This window comes from Carassius gibelio, chromosome A18 (genome assembly GCF_023724105.1).
Source record: "Carassius gibelio isolate Cgi1373 ecotype wild population from Czech Republic chromosome A18, carGib1.2-hapl.c, whole genome shotgun sequence".
Taxonomy (NCBI): domain Eukaryota; kingdom Metazoa; phylum Chordata; class Actinopteri; order Cypriniformes; family Cyprinidae; genus Carassius; species Carassius gibelio.
The window spans coordinates 26,757,362-26,778,453 of record NC_068388.1 but is presented as its reverse complement, the minus strand read 5'-3'; the positions used below and the strand labels follow the sequence as shown (position 1 = coordinate 26,778,453).

At 37.6% G+C, this 21,092-nt stretch overlaps 1 protein-coding gene across 1 annotated transcript; it reads right to left on the bottom strand.

Moving 5' to 3' along the window:
- Positions 1-8,046: 8,046 nt before the first annotated feature.
- taldo1 (transaldolase 1) lies at positions 8,047-20,594 on the bottom strand. Its single transcript, XM_052532052.1, has 8 exons — positions 20,393-20,594; positions 14,673-14,796; positions 14,489-14,596; positions 13,796-13,927; positions 13,447-13,622; positions 8,989-9,186; positions 8,769-8,914; positions 8,047-8,468 (listed from the first exon to the last, which is right to left on the bottom strand). Exons 1-8 carry the CDS (start codon positions 20,487-20,489, stop codon positions 8,436-8,438), a joined length of 1,014 nt encoding a protein of 337 aa, XP_052388012.1. The 5' UTR covers positions 20,490-20,594; the 3' UTR covers positions 8,047-8,435.
- Between the last annotated feature and the right edge of the window lie 498 nt (positions 20,595-21,092).

Here is a 21,092-nt window from a genome sequence, read left to right as displayed (position 1 = left end):
GTGACAGTGTGATTGCTGCTGCTGTCTCCGCCGTCGCTCTATGTGGGCCCAGCTTCAGCATCCAGCTCTCGCCTTTCTGTCTATTATTTTATTATATGAAAGTGAAGTGCGGTGACATTCTGTCAATATGGCGCCCACTTTTGGTTTCAATAACTCTCTTCGGAAACCTATGGGTGACATCATGGCCACTACATCCATGTTTTAATACAGTCTACGGTTAGATTACAGTTGATTCCACTTTTATAATGACAAAGTTGCATTGGGATCAGCATTCATAGACATTCCTATTGGGGTTTAGAGAACATGTCTCAGGACCTACTAGTTTTTGAAATCATACTCTAGATTTAATACTGGTACATGGAATTGATCTTGATAGTGTTTAAATTATGCAGCCAAGCATTATTTAGTTTTGTGCAAACTTTATATAGCTAAAACTGTAAATTCTACTCCTTGTTACAAGTATGGAGGAACAATTACATCTACAAAAAAAAGCCTGCTTTGTAACTAATCTTGATTTATCTCAATTCCTTTACACTTCCAAAAACTCTTGATGACATAACAGAAACTATAAACTCTCTCTTTTCTATAATTTTAAATCTAGTTGCTCCTTTACGCTTAAGGAAGATGAAGGAAAACAGTCTGACACCATGGTATAATGAGCACACTCACACCCTAAAAATAGCAGACCGGAAAATGGAACGCAGCTAGAGGAAAACTAAACTACAGTTACTTCGTATTGCTTGGCAGGTACACTATCGAATTTGATTTTTATCACTGTCTTGATACCATAGTGTTTTCTTTATGGAAAATATTTAAGTGCAGTATTGTGCTATATAGTCTGCAACATTAGTGAGATGTATTCTAAGTTTACTCTTTTAATAGCTATCACTGTGTTACTCCAGTGCGCCACATGAGGCATTTGATTTATATAAGTAATAATAATATATATTATAATATTACAGTTTAGCATCACACAAGCCATAATACAAAGTTAAGGAAAAAAGTCAAGTCACCTTTATTTATATAGCACTTTAAACAAAATACATTGCGTCAAAGCAACTGAACAACATTCATTAGGAAAACAGTGTGTCAATAATGAAGAATGATAGTTAAAGACAGTTCATCATTGAATTCAGTGATGTCATCTCTGTTCAGTTTAAATAGTGTCTGTGCATTTATTTAATCAAGTCAACGATATCGCTGTAGATGAAGTGACCCCAACTAAGCGAGCCAGAGGCGACAGCGGCAAGGAACCGAAACTCCATCGGTGACAGAATGGAGGAAAAAACCTTGGGAGCAGTGGCGATTCTAGGGGGTTAGGGCCACCCCAGATCTGATAGCTAGTTGGTCAAGTTCGTCAACACACGAAAGGAGAAATGCTGTCAATCAATGATGACAGCTGATCAACTGATTAAGGGCCAGTTTTACATTTTTAACTAACACAGTAACGGTCGTACGGAGACTGAGAGCTGATTCAGTGATGTCATCATCTCAGTTCAGTTGCCGAGTACGATCTGAACTAGCGTGCACAAGAAGCGAGACTGCATGTACGGCAAGTAAAATGGTTCAAAATACCGTCCTAAATCCTAAACGTGAAAATAGTTTTAAGACGAGGGGTTTAATAACTCAAAAATGATTTCCTTTTTTATTTTTTTATTTTTTTTTATCAGATTTATTACCGATTTCAGTGTGATGCTTGAGGCTTTGTCAATTTTGTTTTAATACTGTCTTATACTTATTCATTTATGCTCATTTATTTTTATTTTTGTATCATATGCCTTGCTGTTGTTGTATTTATGTATGCACTGAAAGCTTAACTGTGTGGTGTGTATGCAAAACATTTATGTCTCAAAGCAGTGTTGAAAAGGAAAATATTTAGTAGCCTTTTTAACCATTTATCAATGTCTTGCTTTTTTCTAATTCTAAAATAAAAATTGCCTGGCCTCTTTTTGTCCAGCAGACACTTTTCTTCTAAACTTGACATTGTTTTCTGAGGAGATGTGATTAAGTTTGCCATCTATTGAAATAGCTTTATTGTTAAAATCTAAACAAATAACCTGCAATGAGGTTCTAAAGGCCTAATTGAAGGAATATACCTATATAAACCAAAATTAGAAAACAGGTCATTGTCCATGTGCTAGTTGCTTTAAGTCAGTTAAGTATAGTTTCTTGACAAGCACTGACTTTTTTTATTATAAAGTGTTGGTGTATCATTATACTCACTTTACTATGAAAAAATGTGTTAGTGTAGAGAAGTTGCTTACCATTAACTTGGAAATTGGAGGACATATCCAAGTTAAATATTTCTGCTCTTTTTTTTTAAGACATGGATAAATACCTTGAGTTTTGTAATTTAGAATTTCCTCATATAGGTTTGATCTATATGAACTATATTCCACTGTATCAGTAAGAAGGTAAACAGATTAATCATAGAATATTAGTTCAAATGTATTGTTGCTCTATATTGAAACGTCAGCATTTGGACATCAGCATGGACAGATTACACTAATTTGCAATGGAAAAATTAAACTGCAAAAACTCGGACATAAGACAAAAACAAAGGAACAACTGCAAGATGAAGAAAAATAATAACAGAACATTAACTGGAGTGTGAGAATCATTTTACTATGTTGCAGTGTAGCAAGAGATTTGTCCCTTTTTGCTTTCCTTACATCCAGTTGTGTTTGGTGTATTTGCATGCGGCACAATTTAGGCTACTTTGGGGCAATGTTTGATAAACTATTTGGTTGGGTTTATTACACAGACCTTGCAACCTGAGAGGGGAACAGAATCAACTGCTGCGCCATGAAATATGAAAAGCTATTTTCTGGACTGAAGACTTGTTTTTTTGCAGATGTGTGTGTTCAGTAGAGCTAATGTTATATTTTTGGCCAACCAGTGTGTGAAATATAGTGTGACAGCCTAGATTTAAGTAACTATAACACAAGAACAAGCTTTGACTTATTTATTTGCTCTGTGATTAAAGGGCTGTTTAAAGTCTTTTAGTCTTGAAGATGTCTACATCTAAGTCATGAAATCACAGAAAAGGCGATTAAAGCTGCAAACTGTGCATGTATAAGCAGCAAACCACGTATCTCAAATGCATGTTCAAATAAAATATAGCCTATTCTGCAATTCGAGGTCACAATATCAGACATAAGTTGATTTGTATTTTTTTATTAGTAATTTAATTTTATAGTACAGTGCACTTATACTATAAAATATGCGAAAATTAAACCATTTAAATGCATAAACAAATTCTACTGTTATGTTGATTTCTGGCCTTTTTCACATTTTTTTTTTTTTTTATCATTGCACGCCTCATCCATGATTAATGTTGGAGAACAAGCATTTACAATTTTTGAGAAGCTGAATGAGAAATAAAGTTAAAGTGAGCCCCTTTTTTAAAATACCTGGAGGTGAGGAATAATACAAAAGTTAATTGTACTCAGTTGTGTTTAAGGCACTAAATAGCCCATTATGCCTACATTATAGTCAAACACATTTTTTATATAAAATAATGAAGATTTCTGTGCCACCCCAGACTGGTTGCTGGCCCTTACTTGGCCACCCCTATAAAAACATCCTGGCTTCGCCACTGCTTGGGAGAAACCAGGCTCAGTTCGGAGACCAGTTCTCCTCTGGCCAGATGAAACCAGCAGTTCAATTACAGGCTGCAGTTTAATTACTCAGATTTTGCAGAAAAATAATTTGTTTCTTGTGGTCTTGTCCTGGTGGTCGCCTGAAACAAGGGCTTTACAGGGGATCTGTATCTGGGGCTCTAGTTGTCCTGGTCTCCACTGTCTTTCAGGGATGTAGAGGTCCTTTCTAAAAATAAAGCAACCAAAAACAATATATGTCTCCTTCCGATGTAATGTTAACTCTGTACAACATCAGCATCAGTTAAAATATCATTATAATTTCCTTTACAGAAGAGAAAGCTGCTTACATACAGTCTAAAAATCCATCCATTTAATGCTTTATTGGGTGGTTGTTCTGCACGCTTAGTAAAAAAACTACAGCTAGTCCAAAATGCAGCAGCAAGAGTTCTTACTAGAACCAGGAAGTATGACCATATTAGCCCGGTCCTGTCCACACTGCACTGGCTCCCTATCAAACATCGTATAGATTTTAAAATATTGCTCATTACTTATAAAGCCCTGAATGGTTTAGCACCTCAGTATTTGAGTGAGCTCCTTTACATTATAATCCTCTACGTCCGCTATGTTCTCAAAACTCAAGCAATTGATAATACCTAGAATATCAAAATCAACTGCGGCACATTTTTTTCCTATTTGGTGCCTAAACTCTAGAATAATCTACCTAACATTGTTTGGGAGGCAGATACACTTTTGCAGTTTAAATCTAGATTAAAGACTCATCTCTTTAAAGGGTTAGTTCACCCAAAAAATGAAAATTATGTAATTAATAACTCACCCTTATGCTGTTCCAAACATGTAAGACCTCCTTTTATCTTCGGAACACAGTTCAAGATATTTTAGATTTAGTCCGAGAGCTCTCAGTCCCTCCATTGAAGCTGTGTGTAGGGTCTACTGTCCATGTCCAGAAAGGTGAGAAAAACATCATCAAAGTAGTCCATGTGACATCAGAGGGTCCGTTAGAATTTTTTGAAGCATAGAAAATACATTTTGGTTCAAAAATAGCAAAAACTACGACTTTATTCAGCATTGTCTTCTCTTCCGTGTCTGTGTGAGAGAGAGTTCAAATCAAAGCAGTCTGGGTATCCGGTTCGCGAACGAATCATTCAGTTCACCAAATCGAACTGAAACGTTTTAAAAAGGTTCGCATCTCTAATACGCATTAATCCACAAATTACTTAAGCTGTTTACTTTTTTAATGCGGCTGACACTCCCTCTGAGTTCAAACAAACCAATATCCCGGAGTAATTCATGTACTCAAACAGTACATGAATATCATGTACAGTATGAGATATCATCACTTGGCTGCATAATTTCAACACTATCAACATCAATTCCATGTGACAGTATTAAATCTAGAGTATGATTTCGACAATGAGTAAGTACTGAAATGTGTTGTCTAACCCGAATAGAGTTCAGAATGTCTATAAATGCTGATCCCAATGCATCTTTTTCATTATCGAAATGGATATTAAAATCACTAACTAACTCGGATGTAAAATCACCAAACTCTTTAATAAAGTCTGTATGGTGCCCTGGTGGCCTGTATACAGTAGCCAGTACAAACATAACAGGGGATTTATCATTAACATTGGTTTCTCTGGATAATGTTAAATGAAGCACCATTACTTCAAACGAGTTATACTTGAAGCCTGCCCTCTGCGAAATCTCTATGTGCTGAGAATTAACTGACCTCTGTGACGGGAGGCAGCTAGCAGACGGTCGGTTTAGCCAGTCTGTCTGCTTCCTGACCTGGACCCCAGTTAGTCAAGTATAAACACTAAGACTATTTGCCATATTTCTAGACAGAAGAGTGGCGCCACCCCAGGAGGGATGAAGACCATCTCTTTTAAACAGGTCAGGTCTGCCCCAAAAGCTCGTCCAATTGTCTATGAAACCTATGTTATTCTGTGGACACCACTTAGACATCCAGCCATTGAGTGATGACAATCTGCTATGCATCTCGTCACCACGGTAAGCAGGGAGGGGACCAGAGCATATTACAGTGTCTGACATCGTGCTTGCAAGTTCACACACCTCTTTAAAGTTATTTTTAGTGATCTCCGACTGGCGAAAAGAGAACAAATCATGTAATTATTTAGAGACAATGATTTGTATAGTAAGCACTTTTACTGATGTGAATTATTGATAACTATAATAATTTGAATACATAGCTAGCACACTCAGAAATGAATCCCAATATTGTGGGGAAAATAAAAACAGCAAGTGCTTTTTCCTTGCTCAGCCATGATCAAAACATTAGTTGTTGTTTTTTTTTCTCTTTTTTTTTGGTATCTTAAATGTCCCTCCAGTGCCTCTATTAATTAAATGAATTAAATGTGACCTACCAAGAAAATCCATTTATTATAAAAAATAATTTTTTTCTTTTAAAATAATAATAGCTTTTCTTAAGTTTTCCCTAACAAGCTGAACAGCAAAGCGGTGTTATCTTTCTTTTCAAACAGAAAGTCTCAGTAGCTTAGAGAGAAACAGAGAGCAGCAGAGACACTAGAGCGTCATAACGACATCTAGTTTTTCTTCTTGAACGTAATCTGCTCACTCGTTCATTCTGGAAGAAGAGCTTTCAGGCCTCAGGAGCATTTGCATAATGGTGTTTTTCGTCAAAGTTTTAAATCACCTCACCAGCGGATCAATAATAAAAAATAAAAAAATCTCACAATCCAATCAATTCTATAAAAACAAGTATTGTACTTGAAAACTACAAGTTAATGTATGAAGTACATGAATAACTGTGCATGCTATTAATCGAGTCTAATGTCATGCCACACTCGGGCTCCAAGATATTTTTTTGCAGGTATTGTTCCACAGCCAGTTCTGAAACCCATTTCAGAATTACATTTTCACCAGTTATTATCCGCGTGCAAAGTTTTGTGAGTTTACAAGCATGTTTATGCCCTCAAAAAGAGCATTTACTTTGGAGAAGAAACGCGGCAGGTACAACAGGTTCCTTGCACCACTGGCACTCGGACCCTAATAAATCACAGTATTAAACACTTTAACTTTGAACATCATAAAAATAATTGCTAAAAATAATAAAACTAACCTATTATCACAAAAGTAATGAGGTAGAACTACATATAATACACAAACATATTCCTGTAAGGGAAACTTATACAAGTCATCTTGAGATCTTCAACACTGTATTACTAAGCACATCTGGGGCCTGTACCATGATGGTAGCTGAACAAATTCAGAGTTACAGGATTAGTTTTGAGGTCACAAAACCAAACCTGTCCAATCCGGCTTTGTTGTTACCATGATGCTGTTCATCAACTTTCTTTGTCAATTCAGGCTTTGATCCTGAGTTTGTGGAGCGCGTGCACATGAATGTGTGACATCACTGGCGAACAGCCAATCACGAGCCTTGCAACACAAAGCAAGTTTGATTTACTTCTCGCGAGAGACCCAGCGAGATTCAAAACTAAAGGTTAAAGGTTTTGCTAAAGGTTAAGAGATTGAAGAATATGACAAATTTACATGAAAAATGAAGGAGGACTGATAAAATAAATGATCTTGCTCCATCAGTGTAGTCACAAGTGGAACTTGTTAACTTAGAAAAATTTGAAATTTGAAAATATATAGTGATAGAGACTTGAACATGTAAGTTCAGATTTGTAATTTTTAAAATAGTTCAATCTTTTGATACTACAGCTTATTTATATTACATGATCTGTATACATTAATATTTAAAATAATTTACAATAACTGTTAAACTAAAATTGCTTGTGTGTAAGAGATAAATAATAATATGAATCACAATAATTATATAAATCATAAAATGACTCAGTTACTATCATTAAAGCCAGACTTCTATTTTTTTTATTTTTAAGCAAAAGTGACCTTTAATTTGGAGCAAGATAAACTGGAGTGACTTTGTGTCAGACATGTGTCAGACATGTGTCACTTCTCTCACATCTGATTGGTTCACCTTCAGTTTGAGATCTTGAATCCAGAACATAACCTGCCCCAGAGCAGGTTAGCCGTGCAGCGTAAGATACCATGGCAACGAACACCGATTAAAGCCAAGCTACTTTCATAATACCTAAAACCCAGGGTTGGCGGAAACTAAGCTGAAACATAGCTGACTAGCCAACTAATCCAGCTTCGTGGTACATGCCCCAGGCCTTTGATTACGACCGGCTGAGACACATTTAGTAAAATCACTGTTAGGCAGTATTTTAGGGCTTATTGCTTAAAAGGCTGAACTAATATAGCAAAGTTCTACATAGATGTATTTATATTCAAAACATGCTCAAGACAGTCAAGGAAAAATGTGGATTACAGATCATATTCTTTGAAAGAAGCCAACTGACCAAACAAATAAAATAAGAAAGAAAACCTAACAGCTGGAATGAAGCACTTCTGCTGACAAAAGATGATTTTAATGACAGATAAAATTTCATTTCTCATCATCAGAACATCTGGGTGGCTGAATAGACAACACTTCCCATGCCAGTTTTGTAGAAATGGGTAGAGCTAGTGGGTTACAAACTATTAAAGCTACAGTTATCTTCAAAGCCATTGGTCCTACAGTAAAAGCACAAAGTTTGTTGGTCTGCCAAGAGTTAGTCTGGGTTTATGGTTTAATCCAAACACTCCATTAAGGGTTAAAGGATCAGTTTGTTGAAAAGTGAATGGCTTATAAAACACATCACACTGTATTCATTCTTAAGACTGAAGTCAGTCACATCTCCTGCCCAGAGAGTGCAGTTAAAGCGGCCAATCAGAGGAGACGGTCAGAGTCTGTCTGCTTCACTACTGGCCGTTCTTCACATTAAACATCCTCTCCTGAAACAAACAGAGGAAAAACAGATGATGCTGTATGTGCCGAGGCCCACATCACCCTAAATAAAGTGCAAACAGAAGAAGGACTAACCCAATGCATTTAATAATACTACATACAACTATGCTATAATAGTACAGTCTCATGAGTCCACCTCATCAAGGTGCTTCAAATCACCCAAACAGAGTTAAGAGACTGTCGACAGTCATAAAGGCATTCAGATCACATTTCACAAATATGCATTATTTCTGAAAAAAAAAAAAAACACCTCTCAGATACAAGTTAAGAAAAATGTGTTTTTGTACCTTGATCATGGTCTCGAGTTTGATGGCGTCAGCTGCAAATTTGCGTATCCCATCAGAGAGTTTCTCCACGGCCATGCGGTCCTCGTTGTGTAGCCAGCGGAAGCTCTTCTCATCCAGGTGCACCTGCTCCAGATCACACTGCTTCGCTGAAAGAGAGAGGAGTTTAAATGATCTGAAGCGGGCGGTTCAGCGTGAGGGACACGTGTCAGCTGATGCTCACCTCCCTGCGGCGTGAGGGAACAGGTCACCGCGCTGTGGTCCTGACTGAGCTCTCCCAGCAGCCCCGGGGAGATGGTGAGCAGATCACAGCCGGCCAGAGCCTTCACTTCCCCCGTGTTCCTGAAGGAGGCGCCCATCACCACCGTCCTGTAGTTGAACTTCTTGTAGTAGTTGTAGATCTTGGTGACACTCTGCACACCTGAGAGAAAGACAGAAGCATGAGCTCGAGTCAGAACAATGTTTCAATGCTCCAAACACACACCTAACCCTAATCACTTATAACTAGGGCTTGATAAAATAATTATATACTTATATCTAATTAGTAGTGCTGGGCATTGATTAATTTTTTTAATTGCGATTAATCATATGCACAAAATTCAATAATGAATTAAAAAGTACTGTATTGAACACTTATTTTAAAAGTGCAATAACATTTGATTTTTCAGAATTGATATTTTTTTTTACATGCTCACACTGTACAAATATAGAGTTTACCGTCTGCACATAATAACCACTCTCCTACATGGTTTCTTTATTTGTTTCTAACAGCAGAATTAATATTAATTTTTATCCATTTATAGTTAAATAAAAAAGTAAAACGCTGTGCCTGCTGCTCATATTTATCACACGGTAAAAATGCCCTTCCCTGTACCACAGTAAAGATAGTTTACGGTATGATATTCATATTTATTTTGGCTATAAATACGCAGTGCGCTGTCATAGACATGCACATAATACCGAGTATCATTCCCCATGATTTGTGAATTCAGGTGACCATGTACCTTGGGCCGAAATCTGTTATTTTTTTCGTACCGAATATTAATTGTTTAATGCCTATGACTCCTAAAGATGGACACTTGGAGGAGAGAAACCGCTGTCATCTTCAGCAGCTTGATCTGTGAACTCTTTGTCCGTAAACCCCTTGGTAAATCCGCCAGTAAGGAATGTGAAAGAAAGGCGTTCTGTATAAAGGTGTGAGTAGAAGTTCATTTACCTAATGAATTGGAAAGCGGTATTCACTGGAACAGCAACCGTATGACAATGAGACAAAAAAAACCAAAACAAAAACGGGAGGCAGAGCAAAGAGAAACACGGCCACACAATAAAATGCAATTGTGTTCGTTTTTTACGAATCGAGCTCAATCTAAAACAATGTTTTTGTATTCCAGCAGTCTGTGTGTTTATTGGTAATAGACATTAAACACGAAGAATGCCTTTCTTTCACATTCCTTACTGGCGGACTTACCAAGGGGTTTATGGACAAGAGCTTTGCTGTGAAAAATTCATATCAAGCTGCTGAAGAAGACACCAGTTTCACTCCTCGAAGAGTCCAACTTTTGGAGTTATAGGCATTATACAATTAAGAGTCGCAACAAAGGAAAAAAAAAAAACTGATTTCAGCCCAAAGGACATCGTCACCTGAATTCACAAATCATGGAGAATGATACAGTGTGAAATCTGGCTATTTTATAGCCAAAGAAATCTGACTATCAGACCATAAATAATCTTTATACAGAGATGACATCACTGAATTCAATGATGAACTGCCTTTAACTATCATTCTTCATTATTGAGACACTGTTTTCCTAATGAATGTTGTTCAGTTGCTTTGACGCAATGTATTTTGTTTAAAGCACTATATAAATAAAGTTGACTTGACCTGACTTTACTGCAGTCCTCCCGGTGTCTATGGATGAGAATCCAAAACTGGTGGGAGGTTTGATTCAAGTTTGATTCAGATTGAGCTCAATCGGACCGATTAAGGTGTTTACATTATGTTCTTCAGGCCGATTAAGCCGTCAATCCAGTTACAAATGGATTATTTGGTTACATGTAAACGTAGCTGGTCACAGTTGTGTGTCTCAAAAATGCACCGAATATGCATTGTGTGTGAATGTGTGTATTTCTCTTATATTCTGAATGATGAATGCAGCCGCAGCACATCGTGTGGCTTCAACTAATTAAAATAAAAACATCAAAATGCAACAAGGACCCTAAACTCATGTCTGCATCAGGTTACATCTCGTGAACCGTGTATTAGCTTCCTGAAGCACAACTTGAATTCAATTCTACCATTTCTGCATCTGAATCAGTGTTAATTTCGTTGACGAAGACTATGACGAAAAATATTCGTCAACTAACCTTTTTCACGGACGAAAACTAAATAAAAACTAAATAAAAAGTCAGATATGATGACGAAAACGTGACGAAATATAACTGACACTTTAGTCAACGAATAAAAATGAGACGAAAATATATGGGAGGGACGAATGGAGAAGAGATCCAATCAGAGCGAATCTTTGAGGGTAGGTTGATCTATGCAGAAGCAGCCGAGCCATTTTAAAAAGCCGCGGCAAATGCAAGCGCAACAGCTAAACAAACGCAGCAGCAGTTACACAGAAAAGAGAACAAAGATGAGTTTCGAGGACGTTTTCATAACAGTTAAGTTGTTTACACAGGGAACTACAATGCAACCTTTTGAAATGCCATTGCGACCCAAATTTTTACGGGGTCGTAAATGTATCACTGATTATTTTTGTACCTACTTATGTGTAATGCTATGTGTTAATATGAGCATTTATTAAAACAGAAATGTGTATTTTAAGAATACGTTTTATAACGTGCTCCGAGCATTCAACACATCAAGTTGGCTTCAGCCCCGCGATGCGGGAAAGTTGAACTGAGCAGAGCAGCTGGTTACTCGCGCAACACTGAACCGAGCTCTCTTTCAGGACGTTTGTGTCCTCCTGCACCTGAACGAACAAATACAAATCGCATTTTAAATAAACATAAGAAAAAGAGCGAAAAGTGAAAGAGCTCAATTCAGCAGTGTGGTGTTCTGGTGTTCAGGGAGCAAGCAGAGGGGCGTCTCAAAGTCTTCTTGCTTTTGTACCGACAACAAATACATACTAAATATGTCGAAATACCCGTCTTGGAAAGTGTGTTCGAAAAAGTCTGTAGTTATGTCTTCAGTGAAAGTAAAGAGTTGGAAAGAAATCGGATGCGTATTTTTATAATGGATGCATTTGTCTCTTAAAGTGACCGCGCCTAATTTACTAGCTCTGCTGCAGTGTCTAATGTATGAAAATGAAAGTAAATCACTCACTGCTCTTGATTGAATTACTTTGTAGTTTTAACAAGAATTTATCCAAAGTCAATCCAAAAATCAGATAGAATAGATTATATTGTTTTACTAGTGACTCAAAAAAAAAAAAATATATTATGGACCTCAGCATGTTTTGCTTAAGTGTTTCTTTCTTTAATTGCTAATGCAACCTTTTCACACCACAGACTGAACCAAATTAAGCATTGCATCAGACATTATCAAGATGAATTTGTTGTTCTGACACAGTTTAACCCTGAGTTATTGTCATATTTTATTACCAATTTCTAAACTACAGCAAATAAACTGTGATATTGTAAGAAACGTTGAAGGTGTCTGAATACATTTTGGTTTGATTGTGTATTTTATTTTACAGTGAAGACTATGCAGTGCTATTTTAAATGAACAAAAACAAACTTAAAAAAATGTAAACTTTGTGTAAATAGCACAAATAAAGAAATAGAATGAACATACAATACAAATATAATATAGGTGGTTGTCTATTTCAATAATACTGTACTTTATCTTGAAAGAATGTCATATGCATTGCATATCATTCAGGACGAATGCATATCTTTTTCAGAGAGCATGTATATTTTTCATTGAGAGCAGGCCTTATGTTTATTTTATAAATACCATTCCATAACAGACTGATGGAAACATTTAGTCAAATCAACTAAGTTGACTTTGTTCTACTAAAAAAAAAAACTAGACTAAGACTAAAAGACTTAAGACTAGACTAAGACTAAAACTCTTATGATATTTAGTCGACTAAAACTAGACTAAGACTAAAAGATTTCAGATGACTAAAATGTGACTAAAACTAAATGGTGTGTTATTCAAAAGACTAAGACTAAGACTAAATCCGAATTTGCTGTCAAAATTAACACTGATCTGAATGCAAATTATTATTTTAAATTTGACTAATATTCCTTTTTTTTTTATTCCCAGTCGCAGGCACTCATTTCTACATGTGTTTGTTTTCTTTCAGCTCTCACTCCTATAAATGGAAAAAAAAAAAAAAAAAAAAAAAACTATCCTGCGCTTTATTTTGTTATTGATGGTGTACCGACAGCGCTTTATTGCCCAGGCCTCAGCTCAACATCAAACTCTTTTCGCTCTCTTTGTCCATTGCTGAACGTTTCCCTCTATGGAGATAGATTGACTGATCTGGACTGCCGCCTTAAACTAGAGCAGGCGAGCACACAACGAAACGCCCGGTGTGTGATATCTGCACGATCACATGACACTGCGTCCTGCTTCACAATACACCTAAAGAGCACTATGTGCAGGATACGAGATGACGAATGTTTCTCTTAGAGCTAAAAATAAAACTTCTGTTATCGGAGAACATGCCTGGATCTTCATGGGGCTCGTAGTTTTTGCGGTCGGTGTTTTCTTTGTACCAGTCCAGGATACGCCCCACGAAGGGCGAGATGAGGGTGACGTGAGCCTCTGCACACGCAACAGCCTGAGCGAAGGAGAACAGCAGAGTCATGTTGCAGTGGATCCCGTCCTTCTCCTCCAGCTCCCTGACAAACACACACACACACGTCAGCAGAGCAGCTCTCGCTCCGTTTATTAACACAGCTGTATATGAAGCAGTCAGCTTCACATGGTGTTTGTGGTCATGACGACAGACAGAAGCAACACCTGAAGATGTGTGACACACAAACATCATCTTATAATCTTAATACACACTCACTGTCCGGCCTGAATGCCCTCCCACGTGGAGGAGAGTTTGATGAGGATGCGCTCCTTACTGACTCCTGCCTCCTCATAGAGAGAGATGAGCCTCCGAGCACGAGACACCATCGCCTCCTTATCGAACGACAGCCTGGGTCACACACACACACACACACACACACACACACACACACACACACACAGATGATTCAAAAGTCATGTGTGTTTTAGTCTCTCTCTTGAGTGTGTGTGTGTTTATCAGTAAATCTCTGGTTCGCACAACAGCACAAAAAGAGGATTAGGAGCAGTAACATTGGTGTGGAAGAAGAGCAGCAGGAAGTGTCCCGTCACCAGACACAAGCGCTGCTTTCATCCTCGAGTCTCAGCTCCAGCTCTTTAGGACACAAGGAAATGTGGACGGAGGATTCAAAAGAAATCTGTGTACTGGAATATTCTTGATTACACAAGAGTCATTTTAAAGGTCATCAGCTGCGCTCTTTATGTGACGTTTCATTATTAATAGGAATAATGCCAGCTGCCCTGTTGAAATATGTTGAACATTTATACTGCAAAGATAAAATGATTGTGCCGTATGTGAAGATGGGGGAGCTTTTATTATTTTTGTTAGAAACTCTTCTAGATAGAGTACACTCGTGTGTGGTCACGGAGCACTGCTCTGGGAGAGTCCTCACTACGGTCACATCACTCTTACCTGGCATCGACTTCAGTGGAGACCCGGCCAGGAACCTTCTTTAAGATCTCCAAACCGAAGTTCACAAACAGCTTGTCCATGGCATTGGTCACCTGTTCCTCCTCACTCCTGCGATCACAGAGAGACACACATTAGACCTGTGAGGAACTGACAGAGATCAGATCCGTGTCCTCCGGGCTCTCACCCGCCGTTAGCGATGCCGTATTTGATGGCCTGCTCCACGAGAGGCTGGTAGATGGACATCTTCGCTGCAGCCAGAATCAGAGAAGGATTGGTGGTGGCATCCTGAGGCTTGTACTCTTCAATAGCTGCGGAGAAGAGCAAACGAGGAAGATTACAGCGAGTGCAATCTCAACAGTGTTCATGAAGACGTCTAGGTCACATAAATAACTAAAGAAAAAAAGACTGAACCATACTTTGTATAGGAATAAAATATATATTGAATATCAATTATATGTATTGATCATTTCAGTTCATTAATGTTAACAGAAGCAAATTCATTTAAAAATATTAGTTAAATGTTGAAACTAACCTAATCTAATCTAGAGGGCCATCTTTAACTATCTACACAAAGGCCATAGCATTGAAATTACATACATATGAATATTGTACGTATACTCACACTTTAATTGCTTCGATTCTAGAACACGTGATGATTATTTAATCAAAATAACAAAATATGGCAGTCGCACAAAGTGCAGCGCCGCGTCTAGAGACACACATTTCAAGCAGATGTCTAAAACAGATCATTTAATCACCAAACGGGCGAAAGTTCACTTCAAGAATGGTCAAAAGCAGCGTGTATGGGTTTGAGGTTCAGTTTAAAAGAGCAAAACCCAAAGAAAATGTGATCAATATTATAGCTCTCTAAATGAAGCATTCATGTGTGAATCATCATATCAGTGTGCTTTCTCCTAACACTGCAACTTCACTAGCGAACAAATGCATTAATGTGACCAGCTTGATATTAACTAATGCCAATAGATTGTAACAATCGTGACATTAATCATTTGTGTGTTAAGGTCTCTAGAGTAAGGACACTCAGGTCAAAGAACATGTATATCTATGATCTAATAATCTATACTTAATCAAAATGTGCTAACACAATAGAACCAAGTCATTTGATTAAGCCTAGATCATTACAAATCAATCACCAGATCAATATAACCAAACATGATAAATAAGGCTCGAGTGACATCGACTTACTCAACTACAGGGAATAAATGAACATGTATCTTTCTGTTCATGGAGCTTCTCTTGGTTGAGAACGGTGGGCTCCTGGCCATCAATAAACTTTATTCCTGTGAAGAGCGACATGAGAGTAGTGTGTGTTCTGTGCTGCGCAGCGGAGGACTCACAGCACACACAGCGATCGTGTTGGAGACTCTAGACTATGTACTGTGATCTAGGATTAATGACCCTGTGTCTGTCCAGTGAGGTGAGGTTTGAGGGAGGGTTGATAGTTTCTTGAGACGTGGTCACCATACTCCAGGAGCAGGACAACTAGAGCCCCAGATACAGATCCCCTGTAAAGACCTTGTCTCAGAGGAGCACCAGGACAAGACCACAGGAAACAGATGATTCTTCTGCACAATCTGACTTTGCTGCAGTCTGGAATTGAACTACTGGTTTCGTCTGGTCAGAGGAGAACTGGCCCCCAACTGAGCCTGGTTTCTCCCAAGGTTTTTTTCTCCATTCTGTCACCGATGGAGTTTCGGTTCCTTGCCGCTGTCGCCTCTGGCTTGCTTAGTTGGGGTCACTTCATCTACAGCGATATCGTTGACTTGCTTAAATAAATGCACAGACACTATTTAAACTGAACAGAGATGACATCACTGAATTCAATGATGAACTGCCTTTAACTATCATTCTGCATTATTGACACACTGTTTTCCTAATGAATGTTGTTCAGTGCTTTGACGCAATCGGTTTTGTTTAAAGAATTAAATAAATGACTTGGTACTGGAGTATTGCATTATGTTACTGACAACTGGAGGAGGTCTGACTTTTCCCTGGCTAGAACATCAACATTCATAAATGTAATTATTTTAATTGTACTGTTGTTCTATAAAATAAAATTTAAGACTATAATAATGATAATTACAACAGCTCTATTAATACACTTATAACATTCACACAGTTCAAGGATCTGTAATATTCTCTAATGTTTTAAAAGAAGTCTCTTAAGTCTTTTAATAGTACAGTTAAAAAAAAAAAAAAAAAAAAAAAAAAAAAAAAAAAAAAAAAACTTTAATTTGCCTGATTTAATTTTAAGTTAAATTGTGGTTTGTTAATATGGTTTCTGCAGGAATGTTAAAAATGTTCAGGGTTAAATATTTTTTAAATGTTGTTTTGTAATTGATTTTTTTTCCTTTGAAAAGCAAGACAAAACAGTAAAAAGCACATTTTGGCCATTTAATTTATACAATGGTAAAAAAAAAAAAAAAAAAGGCAAGATACAATAGAAAAAAAAAAACCTTAAACCGTGTTCGGATTCGGCCAATAATTTTCATTTCAATGCACCCCAAACAGAAATCAGGAGTAATTATTTTTTTTTTTATATAATGAGAGAGATCTGTTAATGAATCACACATTACAGGTTTTGTGTCTGCCACATGGATTCTGATTGTCAATGTTTTTATCATTCATCAGCTAAAGGAGGAGGAAAACACCTTTACATACACGCACTAGTATACATAAGCTTTCAGCCGAGCCATAGCCACACACACACACACAGAGAGACACACACAGAGAGAGACACACACACACAGAGAGAGAGAGACACACACACACACACACTTCTAGCCCCTTTCACACTGCCATTCCGGCAAATACAGGGGTAAAGTGTTCCTGTAATTGTTCCCTGGTCGCTAGATTTGGCACTTTCACACTGCCAGTGATGACCCGGTATATGTGCGTGCTTTCACACACAACCCTTGAAGATCCCGTAACGACACGTGACATCAGCGCGTGACGTGTAATGTACGAGTCCACAACGCTTGGCACGTTATACTTTAACTGAAGCAAGCAAACGATCTCTGCGTCAGCGCGGAAAGTGAGGAACTAACTGATCTCTGCTTCATTACAGTTTGCACATATGTTTTCGTCGCGAATGTTGATCTTCCTTCAAAACAGCTGGTAAAAAAGTCGCGCGATAACGCGCGTCATCACTTCGATACGGAATTAGATCTAGCTTTTGTTCACACAGCGCTCGTTCCGGATCGATTACCGCAATGTTACTATGTCCCCGACCCGGGTTCGATTCGGTAATCAATTCCGGGACGTGGTTGCTTTCACACAGAAGGCGACCAGGCAATGTTACGGGAATATTGCGGGTCCGACGTGCAGTGTGAAAGGGGCTGAGAGAGAGACACACACACAGAGAGAGACACACACACCAGAGGTGGAAAGTAACGAATTACATTTACTCGTGTTACTGTAATTGAGTAGCTTTTTTGTGTACTTCTACTTTTTAAAGTAATTTTTAAAATCTGTAATTTTACTTTTACTTAAGTATATTTTGTTTGAAGTATTGTACTTCGCTACATTTTAAAACACATTAATTACTGAGTAAAAAAAAAAGTAAAAATTTAAAAATTTAAAAAAAAAAAAAAAAAAAAAAATAATAATAATAATAATTCGCTCCCTGGAAACTACGTCAGTAAATAATGGGCAGGAGAACAAACTGGCGCTAAAATCACAAGAAAGACGCAGACGGACAAAACAGGCGTTAGTGGTGCAGACACTGCTGAAAACGAAACCCAGTCATATTCTGAAGTTGAACTCGAAGGAAATGAAGTGAACCCCTGGCCATATTTATGCTCCATGCAGTGTAAGCTGTGCTTACCTAGAGAGACCAAACTAGCAGCTTATAAAACTCGACATCAACCCTTCGCAAGCATGTAGAGGTAAGCTAAATAATTGCATCGTTGCATTGGTGGTTAAAATGAAGCTTTGACATTTTAGCAAGAGGTTTTGCACAAATTAGCCAAAAAGACTGGTGCGGAGTGTGCGATTTATCTGGGATATATCATCTGCTATAATATCATTGTTGTTTTAACAATGTGCGCGCGCATTTACAGTGCGTTCTTTCACTGTGTGATTCAGTCTGTTAAAATGCATTTAAACTGATCACAAAATTGAAGATATAGGGCCAGAAAATTTACATATATAATTTTCATATAGTAAATCAAAATCACACAAAGAATGCCGTCTTTTCCTCCAAAAATCATCATGAGATATATATATATATATATATATATATATATATATATATATTTTACAACAGGTCAGTAAACAAGTTAATTAAGAGACTTGCGTTTTAGATACCATATTGCCTGTTTTTGCTCTATTTTTACAACAAAAAATAATTCCAAACATAGCCACCAAAGCAGTTTTGTGTCTCTGAGCAACGTGACAGTGTTTCGTTCCTGAATGAATCAACCATTTAAATGATTCGGTTCAATCGCAATGACTCAGATTAATAGGCCTGTGCCAGGGGTGTCAAACTCAGTTCCTGGAGGGCCATAGCCCTGCAGAGTTTAGTTCTAACCCTGCTCCAGCACACATATCATGTAGTTTTCAAATAAGCCTAAATGATTAGATTAGCTGGATCAGGTGTGTTTAATTAGGGTTATATCTAAACTGTGCAGGACTGTGGCCCTCCAGGAACTGAGTCTGACACCCTTGGTCCCATTTTTGCCTCCCCATCACTGTTAAAATGTAACCAAGTAACTTTTACTCTGAGTTAATTTTAAACAAGCTGCTTTTTACTTTTACTTGAGTAGATTTTTAGACTGGTACTTTTACTTGTACTTAAGTAAAATTTCATTCATGTAATGGTACTTTTACTTGAGTAGAATATTTTTGTACTCTTTCCACCTCTGACACACACACATTGATCGAGCGCCTCATCATGACACTGCAGAAACAACAGAGAGGGCAGTTTCTTCATTAAATCACTTCTTCCTGGAGTAAAAACAAACACTGAGAACACTGATCAGTGCTGAGTTTCACAAGACAGGGTTAGGCAAGGAAATCAATCTGATGCAAGTTACAGCCGTGTGATTCATGCAAGAACCAACTCTGTATGTGATTCGAAGCTCCTGTCTGTGTCCTGATGAGTTACAATGACGGTCAAGAACAACTTAATTTAAATGCAATCTAAAATAACACTTTTTTTACAAAGTTCGTGTATAAATCAAGATAAGGCTTAGCCTCAATATTAGTGATTGAACTATTATCGTGTTTTAACCACCTTCGATCAGATCTGATTCCATCATTAAAGTTTTTTTCGGTTTCAAGAGGAAACAATCCAAATCCAGATAAAAATGTATCAATATTTTAATAAACGCAAGTAAGATGATTAATATTAAGAAGCAAGGCATTCCGTAATTAGTCGGGTGACAATCGCCCACTTTCTAACATCTGCCTCTCGGCCAATCAGAGAGGCCGTCTCTGTAGAACGCTTAATATTCATGAGATGAGCCTCTTCGCTTCCGGGTCTCGGCATGATTCCACGGAGTACTGTATATTTTTTTTTTCCATCACACAGATTTAGTTTGCATTAAACCAATCACCGAGATCACGTGTTTTACTCAGCTCTAGTTAACTCACTATTTAAATGTAACCATTTCATGAGTTCCGCTAAACCAAAACGTACTTTCCTATTTACCGTAAGTGAGAAGACACTAGTTCCTCCCTGTGGGTTAGCTTTAGTAATCATTAACCAAATAACGTGCAAACTTTTTTATTTTGGAAAAGAGAAGAAAAGCTCAGAGTTTTCTGTACACAGGCAGCATAAGTTAATCGACGCTTAATGAAGTGACGCATGAGCGCTTATAAACTCTCTGTGCTCTAAACTGACTCAACATTAACTAACAGACAAATCTGTAAGAAAAGTACCGTTAAAGTCGCCCGTGTCTGCAACGACCACAGTGTATTTCTTGATCTGCTCCAGCGCAGACTCCATCTTTCGCCGTTTGTCCGGTGACACAGACATAATCCAGAAAAACCGAGCTTTTATAACCGAGCGGACAGAGACACGACCGTCAGAGAAGTGCGGCAGATACGCGCCTGCGTGGGGGCGGGGCCACGGCTCATGACGCCATCGCCTAACAACCAATGATGAAGGATTAATGGTGCGTTCAAGTCCTCCTGGGAAGTTCGTATGCACGAAGGTTGAGAATGCCCATGCTAAAAAATTGCATAAACATTTAATAACACTTCAGATATGCTGAGTCCCTTTTATATTGTTTGTCTTATTTTATTTATTTTGTTTTAGCTTATTTTTTATTGTTTTTGTTTGTTCTCCCTTGTCATGTGAACAGCATAGAAAATGTTTTCTCAGATGATTTGCTGGAGGTGTGATTCTTAGTTTATGATACAATAAGATTTATATTGTACATTTTGAGGATTGTAATATTCTTTATTTTTTCTTCTTTTTTGTGAGATATTTGCATTGTTTATTGTGATAAGAAAAAAAACAATAAAAAAAAAAAAAGTCAAAAAAAAAAAAAAAAAAAAAGTTCGTATGCACGAGGTGGGAAGTCGGTCGGAGAAGGAGGCGGGGTACTTTCTCTTAATTAAAAACACAAAAATACAG

Coding starts and splice junctions, on each gene's coding strand:
- taldo1 (XM_052532052.1), bottom strand. CDS start 20,489: ATGTCTGTGTCACCGGACAAACGGCGAAAGATGGAGTCTGCGCTGGAG. Junction 13,623..13,795: donor GAGGGCATTCAGGCCGGACA/GTGAGTGTGTAT, acceptor TGTGTTTGTCAG/GGAGCTGGAGGAGAAGGACG. Junction 8,915..8,988: donor TTCCCTCACGCCGCAGGGAG/GTGAGCATCAGC, acceptor TCTCTCTTTCAG/CGAAGCAGTGTGATCTGGAG.